This window comes from Bacillus rossius, chromosome 7 (genome assembly GCF_032445375.1).
Source record: "Bacillus rossius redtenbacheri isolate Brsri chromosome 7, Brsri_v3, whole genome shotgun sequence".
Classification (NCBI taxonomy): Eukaryota; Metazoa; Arthropoda; class Insecta; order Phasmatodea; family Bacillidae; genus Bacillus; species Bacillus rossius.
In genome coordinates this window covers 65405290-65420320 of record NC_086335.1, presented here as the reverse complement: position 1 = coordinate 65420320, position 15031 = coordinate 65405290, and the positions used below count along the sequence as shown (strand labels likewise).

Here is a 15031-nt window from a genome sequence, read left to right as displayed (position 1 = left end):
ATCTTATATCACTCGTCAACAACTGGAGCCGCAATGAAACATTTCAATAGCGGCATCACACAGTAGTTTGGGGGGGGGGGGGATTTCTGTACTTTGTCAAAAGATTCCATTGAAAACAAGTTGCCAAGAATAAGTTTATAGTAGATACTACAAAAAATATAGCAAATGGAAATTATTATTTTTTAATATGTGAAATACGTTTTTCGAGATAATACTGAGTATTTCTTACGAAAATTGGAGCATAATTTTATATTTTAATTGATCTTTCATTAAAGCATAATTTTTTTAAAAAACACTGAAAAAAATAATTGAATATTCCATAATCGGACTTCGTGTTGTTTTATTATGCTTATTTATGTGCTCTTAATACTGGAAAGCTATTGGAGGTACTGGGACAACACAAAGCATAAATTATCGGGTAAGAATCCGAACCCAGTATTACTGCGAATACGTTTTTGTAGTGATACAGTCGTTTTCATGTGGTTGTTCATGTTTACAAATATCTCTAATTTTACATGAATAGATTTGTTCGATTTACAAAAAATAAAATAAAATAAACAGTTTAGGTTCGATTTTTCTTCAAAACACAGTCGTGTATAAAATAAGGTTCATGATCAAAACGTCAGCACTGAAGTTTGGTTACTTCTGGCATACGAATTCATTTCATTAGATGAGATATGTTCTGTAGTTTTTATCTGCTTGTTTTCCACTTGGTACAGGATTGGCTGACTGACAGCACGTACTGTTTTTTTTTTTTTTTTTTTTTTGCGCAGCGACAAACGCAACCACAATAACTGCAAAAAAAAAGTTAATGACGTGTGATTGCCTTTTTTTTAAATCATTGGCTTGCGAGAGTTTCTATCCGGCGGCTGTTTGTCAACGATATAAGGCATGGCGCATGGCGCATGCTGAACCCTGACCCGCGCGTCAGTCATCACATCAAGGTGACGCTGACGTAGGGGATTTAGGCGTGTGTGTGTGTGTGTGTGTGTGTGTTGGGTCGGAGGAATGAGGGAGGGAGAGGAAGGGGGTTATTGCTCAAGGTCCCCTCGCGAACTTCGCAGGTGACGGTTTTTACTCTCTCGTTAAAACAAAAAAAATAATAATAAAGACGGAGGCGACCTCTGCCGTCCCAGCGGCGGTGAGATGCAAACGGGACCATGCGCCGCTTTACTGGACCGCGTTGGGAAACGAATTTCTGCTAGACAACAAACGAATCGACGAACGGATGATGGACCCGACGAACGGATACGACGAGGAGGAGTGAAAATACGACAGTGGACTTTCGCCGAACATTCTTCGGAAACACTTTTGACAAAAAAAAATTGGTTCTCTGTAAAGTCGGTTTACGGACGATAGTTTAAAGTGACAACGTCATAACAAAACATTGATGAAATGATTGCATACTTTTATGAATTAAATTTAATCATTTTTATTGAATTATCACTATTTTGTATGGATACAAAGAAGGAGTGAAATTAAAACTACAATTTAATTGATAAATTTACTTTTATTTGCACTCATTAATTCAAATATGATTATTACTTTAACGAAGAGATTATTTTAACTATAACTTGTATACATGTTTGCTTTTGAACTTCTTCCAATCTGTGTTATTCTGTTAAGGATAGGACGATGATAGGAAAAGTAGGAAACGAATGGGAGTGTTTCAAGTATAATGTGCCTCGAAAAAGTCAAATCGATGGTTGTTCCAATCGAGTGGAAGAGAGATAGATGCGGCGCAAGTGTACAATGAGCGTAACGGGACAATGTGCGTGACGGGACAATGAGTCATCCTTTATTGTGCGTGCAGCAGGCGTTCATCGATTTATTAGACGTTGTCACGTAAAAAAAAATGGGTTTTTTGTAACACTGAGAGTGGCTCATTGCTGAGGAATGTACGGGGAATATGAAACTGATTGGGACAAACAGGTGCTGTAATAGCTTTTTTTTTTTGACGCAGAAACGTCCTTAAGTTTCGGTTTGGTGGCCAGGTTCGATATTTAAGTTGCCACGAAATCATGACACAAATCACGAGACGATATCCCCTTGAGTCATGAATCAGTTTAATACAGTTAGTGCATGCTTGCGGGATTCTGCTGGAGATACAGGCGCACGCATGCCTTTGGCACAGTCTGCCCCGCGACCCCTTGAAGCTACGGCGACAGAGTTGGTGAAGATGAGCCCTCGGGAGTTCACACACTTCAACGTGAAGCGATAATGGCTCCAACAACTCTGATCAAGGTGTGTAAATAATAGAGACCTGAAAAATTCGCGGGTTCATTTCGTGTTATGCTAAAATTCAAATAATTATACCTTAGTGCTGCTTCTGCCATTGGTCAACTGTTAATCTGGAGGACTGAGGGCCAATTAGAGACCCTCACTCATTGAAGCGTCAAATCACAGGCCACCCAGTCGAGACGACTCACCAGTTAGCAGCCAATGAACAGTTGGCATTTGCCCGAGTGTGTAGAGAATATTGGAGTCTATCCTGGAGGTCATTAAACCCGCGAATTTTTCCAGTCTCTAGTAAATAATTTACAGAACTGGAAAAAATCCGCAGTTTGCAAAGAATGTGCGATGAAAATATACAACCGAAAACGAAAAGGAAACGGCAAGTCGAAGAAAGGGTGGTTCAAAGGGAACCAAATAATGACCGCGCATATAACGATCCAGAGAGCCACGGAGCGCCGAGAAACACTACACAAGCGACGGAGGTGTTTTCAACTGCCAGCGTGACGACTTCAGTTAGTGCGCCCTTGAACCGGCTGCTGATTGGCTGAAGAGAATTTAAGCCATTCGGCCTCCAGACAACAACCCGCGGCAGAGAACCAGGTAAAAAATAATTAAATCAAAATAAAAACAATGAAATTTAAAGACATAAGTTAACCAAAGAAATATTACAAAAATTATAAGTTCATGCTGAAAACAATGCAATTACCAAACAATATTACAGGTTAGGGTTCAAAACAAATATATTAACTGTTCTTTATATTGTTTGGTTGGGAAAAATGAATATTTGTATATAGTCTGGGTTTCTAGTCTGTTGCTGGACATATTAAATACGGAAAATAAACATTACACACTTAAGATTATATAAATAAAACAATAATAATGGTATTTACTCTGTCGGAAATCTTGTTTCCGCACACCGTCTTGCTGTTGCAAATGTTTCAATATCGTTTGCAATCAAGCTTCAGTGCTGATTGTTTGTGGTTTGAGACGGCATAGAACTTAGCTCTGGCTGCTTTTTGAAGTCAACAGTTGTGAACTGGTGTGATTATCATGATGGTTGTACTCGCTCGCGGCGCTTACAGACTGGAGCCTGTTGGTAAATACGTGGTTGCTATAAATCAGAGAAGGTATGTGATATATGATTTATGCCTTGGCATTTGGGATAAATCGTCCATAATTGGAATTAACTTATAGCCAAAAAAAGATAGAAAAATCCCAAAGTTAGGGTCTAATTTAGGGTCTAATCCCCTTAAAGTGACTAAAAAGGATAATGGAGTACATTCAGGGGAGGGTCTTACCAGCTCTAGACCATTTACATTTGCAGGGCCTTAAAATTTTGGTGAGAAGCACCAAAATATCTTGAAAATAAATTTAAAAAAAAATCGTTTTCATGCCAACCAAGACCTTAAATTTCGACGATGTTTTGCTCATTTATCTGTGTGTTAAAATCGTAACAAATTAATATAGAAAACAATGGTTTTAGCATTATTCAAATGGGAATATATTACGTTTACACTCTATAATGAATACGATTTACAAATAATAAAAAAAACTGGTTAACGAGCGAGTAAAAACTTCACCTTCGAGGTGCGCCAGGGGACCTTGGGCATGAAACAAAACCTTCCCCCCCCCCCTAACCCCTACGTCTCCTTGGTGTGTTGACTGATGCGCAGGTCAGGGTTCAGGTCCCCGCGCATGCGCTCTGCGCTCGAATCGTTGACTAACTCACACACGGGCGACTTTCTGTCGCAGCGATTGAGCGGCAGAAAGTCGCGGCTTCAGGCGACTGTCGCTGTGACCCACGTTTCCAAAAATGAAGCCCCTTTTTCGTCCCCAGAAAAACGGTGTCCCATCATTTTTCGACTCGAGTACGGAGATTGCTTAAACGTTTTCCGGAGATTTTTTTTCTCCAGAGCGCCTGAACTTAGGCTACACGCAATGCGTATTCGATGTTCATGATGCCTATGGAACAAAAAAAATTGGTTGTCTGTAAAGTCGGTTTACGGACGATATTTTAACGTGACAACGTCATAACAAAACATTGATGAAATGATTGCATACTTTTATGAATAACATTGAATCATTTTTATTGAATTATCACTATTTTGTATGGATACAAAGAAGGAGTGAAATGAAATCAACAATTTAATTGATAAATTTACTTTTATTTGCACTCATAAATTCAAATATGTTTATTACTTTAACGAAGAGATTATTTTAACTATAACTTTTATACATGTTTGCTATTTAACTTCTTCCAATCTGTGTTATTCTGTTAAGTATAGGACGATGATAGGAAAAGTAGGAAACGAATGGGAGTGTTTCAAGTTTAATGTGGCTCGAAAAAGTCAAATCGATGGTTGTTCCAATCGAGTGGAAGAGAGATAGATGCGGCGCAAGCGTACAATGAGCGTAACGGGACACAGCGTAACGGGACAATGTGCGCAACGGGACACTTTTTCGTGCGTGCAGCCGGCATCATCGATTTATTAGACGTTGTCACGTCAAAAAAAAACTTTATCTCACGAGTTGATTTTTTTTTTAATGATCAAAGGGAGCTTAATTTACTAACAGACTTCGTATTCATCCCAATGTTGACATGCCAAGGCATAAATCATGTCTCGCAGACCTTCTGTACCTGTGTCGCAACCACATGTCTACTAACAAGCTCTAGCCTATGAGCGGCGCGAGGAAATTATTTATTAGGCCTACTTCCCGGGGGCGACTGAAACTGTCATGATAACCACACCAGTTAACAATTTCTGGCTTCACCAAGTAACCAAAGCTAAGTACTGTGTCGTGTCAAACAAAGAAAAAAAGTTAGCACGGAAACTTTATTGAAAGTGGTGTCAAAAAATATTTGAAACTGCAAGGTGGCGAGGCATGATCCCCCTTTAGGCGCAGATCCGAGTCGAGCCAACGGCTAGTGTGGAATTTTGTCAGGGGGAGGCCAGAGAATTTTCTTTATACCCCGGGAAAAGTCATGAAAATTCCCCATTTTCAAATTTGAGGGGAAAATATCACGCTCCAGTCTGAACCACCCCCCTCCCCCCAACCCGACTGTGAAAGTGTGATTTAAACAATTGAATACAATAAAATTCACCTGCTATTATTAGTGATCGCATAGTCATGGACACTTAAAAATGGAGCACGGAAGGTTCTGTTTGAAATGGGTCAGCTCTGAGGATGTTGTAGTTTGCCATCTTGGTAAATTTTTTGGAAAAAAAAAATAGCCAGGGAAATCTGTACTTTTGGTCGTAGAAAGTCAGGGAAAAGTCGGGGAAAATTTTATTGCAGATTTGTGTGGCCACCTTTATAAAGACAATATAATTAGAAAGAATGTTTTTTTTTCTTTTTGAACACAATCTCACGTAATCACGTCAACGGACACGACTGAGCCCATCCCATTTTTGTTTATTTGTTTGTTTGTTTATAACATGGAGACAGGTTAATTAAAGATGTTTATTCATCTATGAGCCAATTGTAGAGGAGGTGGCCCACGTCTGCATGATTGCAATGTGTGTGAAGCCATTTCTTTTTTCCCTTCAGCTAGTTGATGCGCCATATTGGTTAGACGCCCGAAACATTGGCTGAAGTGTCATTTTTGCATTGTTGAAACAGTTTAAAATGACTTTAAAAAAAGAAACTGACTTTTTAGTGACGGCGATTCTAACTCCTACTTGCTAACCATAATCAAATGTTATGAAGCACCATTTACACAATGTTTCGGGTGAAACAAGATGACGGCGAGGATGAAAAAACACTTCAACTGCGTCCCAGCATGACGTCACCAGACGATTCCTAACTCCACGATCACTGCAGTGACGATGCATTCCTTGACACAGGCCGTCGCTGTTTACGACCAATGAAAACGCAGCTGTCTTTACAATGAACTTTCATCATTAATTTGAAAATAAATCTGTTTGTGCTTTTTAGTTTACCAAGCTTAAGAGTTAAACGATTTTACAGCGTTTTTTTTTTTTTTTAAATAATCTGGCCGCAATAAATGTCCGTGTTGAATTATTGCTTCTAAAAATGTATTTGTGATTACTCCAGAACAGTGTTAGTTATTTTAGCTACACTTGTATTGAGAATAGACAGATTAAAAATAAAATTAACGAACAACTTTGAGTATCGTTTTAAAATCTTGCAGAATTTCTGAAATTATAATGGTTAATTTTTACCTTAAAAACAATTAATGATTATTTTAGGTGAATAAATATATTATATTTTGAATATCTTAGTACGGTTAATTAAGGTTAATAGGTACTTATTAAATAAAAAAAATCCTTTGAATTTCTGCCAAAATATATCTTGTATTATGTTTGCTGTTTATCATGTAATTTTGTAAGTGATTATATGGTTAGCTTTGACATTAATAAGTTTTATTTGTGTTTGCTCAAAGAGTCTAACTGCATTGGAAAGAGGTAGGATTTTGAAATTTTTTATTTTATTTTTATCATTCTATAATGTTTTATACAGAAAGTTCTCGTTTGATATCTTCTTTCTATGTTCGATAAATATCATATATATATATATATATATATATATATATATATATAATACTAGCTGCCCAACCCGGCTTCGCACGGCTATACAGTACTTTACAGTAATGGTAAATAAAAAAAATCAGTGAAAATTTATTACAATGCTGTATAATGTACCGGAGAGAAAATGAATAGCACCGATGGTTTCCCGACTCGTGCACGCAACGTACAACTGATGTACCCGTACTTCGCTACGGCAGTCTACAGGCAGATCACTCTTGCGCCGCTCATTATACATGCCCCTCCTTGTGGGTACGCCACTGCCGCGCGATGCCCGTGGCCATGGAGACGCAGAAGGCATGAACAATGCAAAATCCTGTTCTCATGCAGACAAAGTACCCACTGTTGCCTGGTTTTAACCACCCATGGGATCTAATTTTCGGAAAATGTCATTCTGCGTAACATAAGGAACATTACTGTGAAGTTTCAAGTCTGTAAAATATATATACTTGAAAAAAAGGGGCAATAAAAAACAAATTAAACACAGAGAGAGGAAAAAAAAATAGTTTAGGTTTGTGATTTAAAGTGATAAAAAGTATTTAAATACTAATTGAACTCATATGAGGGTACTGATTGCTTCGTTGTTAATATCACACGGGTGTTTTTTACTTGTATGGGTAAATTAATCATGATAAGGCATCTAGTGCGTGGCAACACTGTTAATAGGCAATAGGAAATAAACTTCTAGCGCCTGCGGCATTGTCAACACACACTTCGTACGTGTACTGCATGTTGTATCTAACACCCTCCAACGCATTTGATTCTAAATTGGACTTTTAGTAAGGATCCCTAATGTTATTGATAATATAATATAGCCTATAGCCTTCCTCGATAAATTTACTATCCAACACTGAAAGAATTTTTCAAATCGGACCAGTGGTTCCTGAGATTAGCGCGTTCAAACAAACAAACAAACAAACAAACTCTTCAGCTTTATAATATTAGTATAGATATATATAAATATATAAATGCTAAATTAATGAACTTAAATTAATTACTTATATTTTTTACCTTCAACCTTAACTTACCCCCTTCCACCCCGCTTACTCAGTAAAAAGGATTGTCGTTGGAGCTGAAGTGTTGCCAAAAGTACAAATGCTTGGAAAGTTACAAAAATATGTTTTGCTACCTTTGTCTTCTGTTTAATTACAAAAAAATTAAAACTTCGTATTAATAGAGAACTAATGTTAAACACCGATAAAATCTTCGAAGCCGCGAGGGATGTGTGCTTATGGCAGGTGATTCATCGCTAGCGAGAATCCTTCCCATCTCCAGAGAAGTTTGCAAGCTGGTCGGTTCTGGGAAACTACATCTGGTTGGGCCGCGTTTACATGGAGCTTACACGTATGCATATGCACACATCTGTATGTGAAATCTCTTAACTGAAGTGGGGGTCCGCATTGTCTTAAGTTTGTAAACCGGGACGTGGTCTGTGGTCCAGCTCCCTCCAGAGTCGCCAGTGTCGGTTGTTCTTCCAGAGGGTCGCTGGAGCCACCCCCAGTCGAAGACCGCAACACTCTTAGAAATTAAAGTAAATTCACAGACTATTAAACGGAGATAGTTCGTAATTTCAAATAACTGAATCTTCATGGAAACTATGCCGTGTTTCGACTTCCGCGTCGTCTTCTGTTTCGTTCTAAAAAAAAAGGAGGGGAGGAGTTTAATACGCACAAATGGACAAAATATGGTTGATTGTTCTTACTGTCGATTTAACACATGCCGCTAACTCATGCCGCGAATGGAAATGGAGTATCTATTTCCCGGTTTTCGGATCCCATGTTGGGCACTGGCAACAGTGTCAGGCATGTAAAAGATCCATCTTATCTTCTAACCAGGACTATGCCCACGCGGGATCAGATGCCTGAGGGAGTTTGATGTATTCATGTGGTGTGAACCTAATAATTGTCGACTTAACAAGGTTTTTGAATGTTTTGGTTAATATGCCGAGAATATTCAAGCTCAAAACAAGTTCACTCAGCGTCCCGGTAAATTCACGAAGATGGCCGGGAATTTCCGACGATCCCTGGGTAATTTGTAAACAACGTTTTTTCGTAAATTGAAGGGTGAAAATTTTTAACTGTGAAGTTGAGGCCCCGAAACCTCTCCGAGGACCGCACTGTTAGTGATTGCAGTGAAAGAACGGACTGTTCAGTGTGCCTCAAACTAACGAAGAATCCTTCGTAGTTCTGGAAAGCTGCATCTACGACGGGTTACCTCATCGTAGCTGGCTCTGTGTTCCGTTGGAAAACACGGCCAACGTACTCTTGAAAGGATGTGAAGTGATTTAGATGTAGAATTTTAGGATGACTCTAGTGAGTCTTTCTTTACGATAATATTAGAAAATTTTACAAATCACCCCGGTTTTAAAATTATTTTTCTTCGTAAAGTTAAGTTGAGAAATTTTTAATAGATATTAAAAAAACTTTATTTTTTATAAACCTGTTTTTTTTATTTCTCTGCGTGTGTGAGTGCAAAAACCTCGAACCTTTGTTACTGAAAGAACTGACACTCGTTTATCAAGAACTTCGCAGAATGGTAGTATAGAGTCAACAATGAGCTGGGTGTAAAGGTTTGTCTGAATCTGGTTCAGAATATTATGTATGCAGATTATTCTATTGCTACCTTGTAAACCTTAAACATAACTGGTCTGTTGACATTCATTTATCCTCTAGTTTTTTTCTCACTGTTACAATTACATTTCCCAAAGTCGTGTATGTTCTTTTTGATTGAAAATGTGTGAAATGCAACATTCCAGAAAACCTATCGACTACAGACTCCAGGATGGCTGGAAAGGATCTTTCTTGATGCAAAACCAGTTTTAAGGACATCTTCCATCCAAGGGATGACTACGATTTATGTCTTCTTTTTATATTTTTATACGAGCACAGGCCTATCGTCTCTTGATAACGCTCGAAATTTTCGAAGACAGAACTGTTTGCAAAAGCCAAATATGGTATACAGTGGTGTTGAAGTTGGGTTGTTGTTTACGAAGTGGCGAACGTGTGGGTTCCAGTAAACACTGGACGGAGTTGACGCGCCCAGAGATCAATAAACACTCGCGTGGGTTCCAACTGTGGTGACATTCCAGCGGTGACGCGAAGTTATTGCCCAAACACCGAGGCCGTTAACGCGTGAAGCAATCGTTACAATCGGCCGCTTTCTAAATGCGTACTTTGGGCTAACACTTCTCCCCTTTTGTTCGGAAACGAAGCCCATAATAGTTTACTCATGTTATAAAATTTGATTATACAATAATTACTAGATACCTGCAAAACTTGCGTAATTTTGTGGTGCCAGGTTAGACTTCACAAACGTGTGCATACACAGAAAAAAAAATTCTGAAGTTTTACAAAATAGTCCTTTGGAATCCAGTTGCCAAAAAATAATTCGTCATACAAAAAAAAATACTGTAACTTTATATAATACATGGCTATTGTTAGTTTTGCATATATATATAATACGGTTTTCGAGATAATGTTGAATATTTCTATATTTTATGTTTTAATTGAGCTTTCATTCAAGAATATATTTTTTTTCAAACCATGGAAAGATAATAGAATATTCCATATTTGTAATTTATTTTGTTTTATAATGGTTATTTTTGTGCGCAGTTAATACTGGAACGCTATTAAGTGAACGGTTTACGAATAACTTTAACCATTGGAGGTACTGGGACAACACAAAACATAAGAATCCGAACTCAGTATTACTGCGAACACTATTTTGTAGTGATATCACCGGGTTCGAACCGAGGTCTCCAAAATGCATGACGTGTGTTTTTTAAAATTAAAATTTATTAAAGTTGTAAATAAATGTTTTATATTAATTTTATACTTTATCAGATTTTTTTGATAATAGTTACTAGTTTTAAAATGTGGACATGATGTCATAATTCAAAATGGCGGAAAGTTATTGAAAACAAAATGGCCGAATCCAAAATTGTGGAAATTTGTAGCAAACAATATGGTGGACGTCATATAATATAAAATGGCGGATTGTTCAGAAAACCAAATGGCGGAAGTGACCTCAAAATCCAAAGTTGGCATGATTCTAGAAAATAAAATGGCGGATGTGATGTCATATCTCAAAATGGCGTAGTCAAAGATGGCGACATTGGTCAACGGCCAAGGCGAAGGTCCATCAAAAATGTCCAACATGACGTCACAATCCAAGATGGCTGACATCGCCACCGACACCACACCCAGGGCTACTTTTGACGATTAATTTCTTACTGTTTGACGTCAGCCGCGGTTGACAGTGCCCAGGTCGACCCGACGGGCAATTCTTCTCCGCGACAGGCGCGGCGATCCATTAGCGGGCTCTTTCGAGGTTGAAGATGTAAAAAATGGCGGCGGTGATGACGCGCGAGTCTGGAGCCGAGGACCCGTGGACGGGTCGAGGCTGGAGGCTTCTCGCACCTCGGGTATCTTTCCACTGCCCCTCCCCATCCCCCCCCCCCTCTTTACCTCTGTTACATGATGGTGGCGTTTGTTGCTGCTGGGATCTGCGATCTGAAGGAAAAAAAACTTGCAGTGTCATTTACAGACGGGCTGGAAATTAAAGAGCCTACCACTTCGTGGTTTAGTTGACTAGTATACTTAGTACCTTCAAAATGCTATGCGTATACACAACCGTATTCCGCGAAAACATTTCGAGACAAGCTATTTCTAGAGACATGCAAAATTCGCGGATTCATTTCGCGATAGGCTAGCATCGAAACAACTATGCCTTAATACCGCTTCTGCGATTGGCCCACATTTTATCCAGGGAACTGTGAGCCAATGGGAAACACTAAACCAAGAAAGTGACGAATTACGGACAGCCTAGTTGAGACGTCTCACGCGTCAGTAGCCAATGAACAGGTGTCATTTCCGCGAGTATTTAAACGACTGTGGAGTCTATCCTAGAGGACAGTGAATCCGCGAATTTTGCAGGTCTCTAGCTATTTCTAGAGACCGGAAAAATTCGCGGATTCAATTCGCGATACGCTGGAATGCAAATAATTGTATTTTTATGCAACTTCTGCCATTGGTTCGCTGTTAACCTGGAGGACTGTGGGCCAATTATAGACCTTCAGTCAAAGCAGTGTCGAATCACGAGTCTCCCATTTGAGACGCCTCACGAGTCAGCAGCCAATGAACAGGCGACGTTTGCCCGAGTGGGCACAGGATCGTGGAGTCTAGCCTGGAGGTCATTGAACCCGCGAATTTTTCCAGTCCCTAGCTATTTCTTGTTGTTACGGTGACTCATCGATAGGGAATGAAAAAAAAATTCATGGGTTCACTGATTAATCTCCAGGATAGACTCCACAGTCCTCTGCTCTGTCACGCAAATATCGCACGGTCATCATTAACAGTTCACAAGCGAGAATGCAGCACAACGTGTTTTAACTATAGCTTATCGCGAAATGTATCCGCGAATTTTTCCAGGATCGTCCCAATCTTATATCGTAGTACATGGCTTATTTCGCGCGCTGTTGCCAAATCTCTAACACATTAAGAATATCAGGAGAATTTTTTTTTTAAATTCTGATTGTACGAGAAGCGTTTTAAGAACTCATATCATGCTTATAAATTTGTTATGGATCGCCATTTTTTTACTCTAACTTACAAGATATTTTTCACACACATTCATTGGTAAAAATTCATAAGATAATTCTAAAGAGGCTTAAATTACGTGTAGGGCTGTTGACACTAGCCTGGATAGAAAACAATACCTAAAAATATAATTATATGAACTTAAAATTTGTGTCTTATTTTTGACCAACATGCTAGATTCAAAACCGTTGTACCCTACTTTTTTTGTTTGTTTGTGACTAGTGGAGGTTTAAAAAGTTCACATAATTTTCTTGTGCCAGGATAAACTTCACGTACGTTTATTAGTCCAGTTACCTTACAGGGTAATTTTAATTTGATAATGTTGGTGTTGGTCTCTTGTTTTTCTGGATTGAAGAAGGGGGTAGAGGATTTACCTATGGTCCAATGAAGACATAGTTAAGTAGATAATGGTGTGCATTCCAAAATCTCTCCAAATAATAAAGATAAATTTTCAGGTCTCTAGTTATGACTGTCCTAAGTTTTCGCGAAAAGGTTTCGAGACTGGCTGAGAGTTAAAACACTGTAGCATCGTCTGTGTTTCGTGATTGGTCGAGTTTCTTCAAGGTACGTGTTTTACTGCTGGTACACGAATCATAGCCATTCAGTGTGGCCTGGTCATGTAAGGCAAGTGCTTCTCTTGCAAACGGCGATACCTCACAGTAGTCTAATGAGCGTACAGATGTAAAGATATGTAGAGACCTGTAAAATTTCGTGGATTCATTTCGCGATAGGAAAGAGTCCAAATACTTTTGACATTATTTTGCTTCAGTGATTGGGCCACAGTTAATCTGAAGGACTCTGGGCCAATGAAAAATCTTTAACAGAAGAATGAGAGAATCACGATCATTCCAGTCAACAGGTGTAACGAGTCGGTAACCAATCAGCAGGTGTAATTTGCACGAGTGCGTGGAGGATCAAGGAGTCTATCCTTTAGGGATTTGAAAACGCGAATTTTACAGGTCTCTAGTCATGGCAAATTGTGAGGGTGCAGCAGTACGGTGACCACATTCTCATTGGCCCCGTCAAGAGCGGGACGACACCTCTCACCGACCTCAGCCAATAACCACAGGAGAAAAGCTACAGTATTTTGTGAAATACCTTGACACGAAATGTATTCGCGAAATACAGGTGTCCCTAGCAATGAGCGTACAGATATACAGGTATGAGTAGGGGCATGCACATTTCGCGAAAATATTCCGGGACTAGCTGAAAGTCAAAAAAAATGTAGCATCGTCCGTGTTTCGTGATTGGGTGAGTTTCTTTCAAGTACATGTCGATTGTTCAACACCAATTACAGTAAATCAGCGCGGAAGCAAACGCGTCCTGAGTGGCTCGGTCAAACAAGGCAACGACTTCTCTCGCCAGACGGCCACCCATTAGGAGGAAGAAACCGCTGGTGTGGGTATACCTTGTTGCAGTCTAAAAGGTGTTCGGATTTTTTTTTTTTCGCGAAAAATGCCTGTCCCTAGGTATGAGTTAAGTTTGACTGGGCTCTCCGCGGGTCGCGGTCCTAACTCATCAGTCATCCCGAGAGGTGGGGGGTCGACCCTGACGGAGGAGCGCTTCCGAACCCGGGGCATCGCTTACGACGTGGAGGCAGCCAATGGCTGGCGGGTTCGCGGCCTTGAAGGGAGATGGAGGAGGGGGGTGGGAGGGTCGTGTGACGCGAGCACCTCCTGGAGGAAGGGGGGTTTGAAGAGAGGAGGGAGAAGTGGGGGGGGGATAGGTCCGGGAGACAGCGCCCCATCACCGCCTGGCGGGGCAGTCAGCGACGCGTGCCCGACGCTGGAAGACCTGGGAGTGCGAGAGAGACGCGCGCGACCGTGGCTAAACTGTAGGACGCTCGCCGCCGCATCGCCTGGAGGATAATGCTGAGCGGCGCCGGCAGATAGCGTGGCGCGGGAAACTTGCTTGTCATCAGGCATCGGTCTTCTGGTCGCGTCTCCGACGGCTGGACCGCCCGGGGGAAGGATCGCACGTAGTCGAGTGAGTGCGTGTCGTGGGACCGGCTGACGGGAGTCCGAGGAGGAGAAAACAAAACACAAACTTGGGCGTGATTTCGCGTGCGACCAGCGCCTTCCAGACTCACGTGTGAAACAATCCACCATGCTTGTCACGTGAGTACCTACATTGTCCGCGTCAATAATCATGGCAATGTCGTGTGTACAGAAATTTATTCTATCTGGGTCTGTATACGTAACGTTCTGACTAAACGTGTTGTTTTTTTTTTCCCCCAAATATATACACACTAAAAAACCAATGCAGAAAAGGCTTCGTGATTCTTTGTGCGACAAATCTGCCTTTTGTTGTCACGCTAGGATAACAGATGTAATTTTTTGTAATTTTCGATACTATACATTACATCAAAAGTAAGTTCTTTTTTTTTCTCTTCCCAATATTTTTTTTTCCAACGTTATACGAGTTTATTGTTGAAATAAACCTTCAGGATTAGAAAGTTTCTAATAGAACTAAATTAACTATGTATTAACTACTATAAAACTATAACAGTAGGTTATTAGTCGCAAACTTGCCTGTGTTGATGGCACAGAGTTGTCCGGTATTGGTTCCTAGTGTTTCATGTACCATGTTTGAACCCCTGTAGACTGCTTTTAGAAGTGCCTACCAGCTTTTTCACACGTCCACAGATAATCT

General features: G+C 40.0%; 1 protein-coding gene across 2 annotated transcripts in view; it reads left to right on the top strand.

The window, feature by feature from the left end:
* LOC134534228 (ABC transporter G family member 20-like) overlaps positions 1-15031 on the top strand; it is a 203045-nt gene that overhangs the window by 106229 nt on the left and 81785 nt on the right. The window contains exon 1 of one of the 2 annotated variants that reach the window (XM_063372500.1): positions 14128-14496. The exons of the other annotated variant lie outside the window; for it this stretch is intronic. Coding sequence (XP_063228570.1) covers positions 14486-14496 — 11 coding nt within the window. The 5' untranslated portion in view covers positions 14128-14485. Of the gene's footprint in view, positions 1-14127; positions 14497-15031 lie in introns of those variants that run through there. 2 annotated transcript variants of the gene reach the window in all.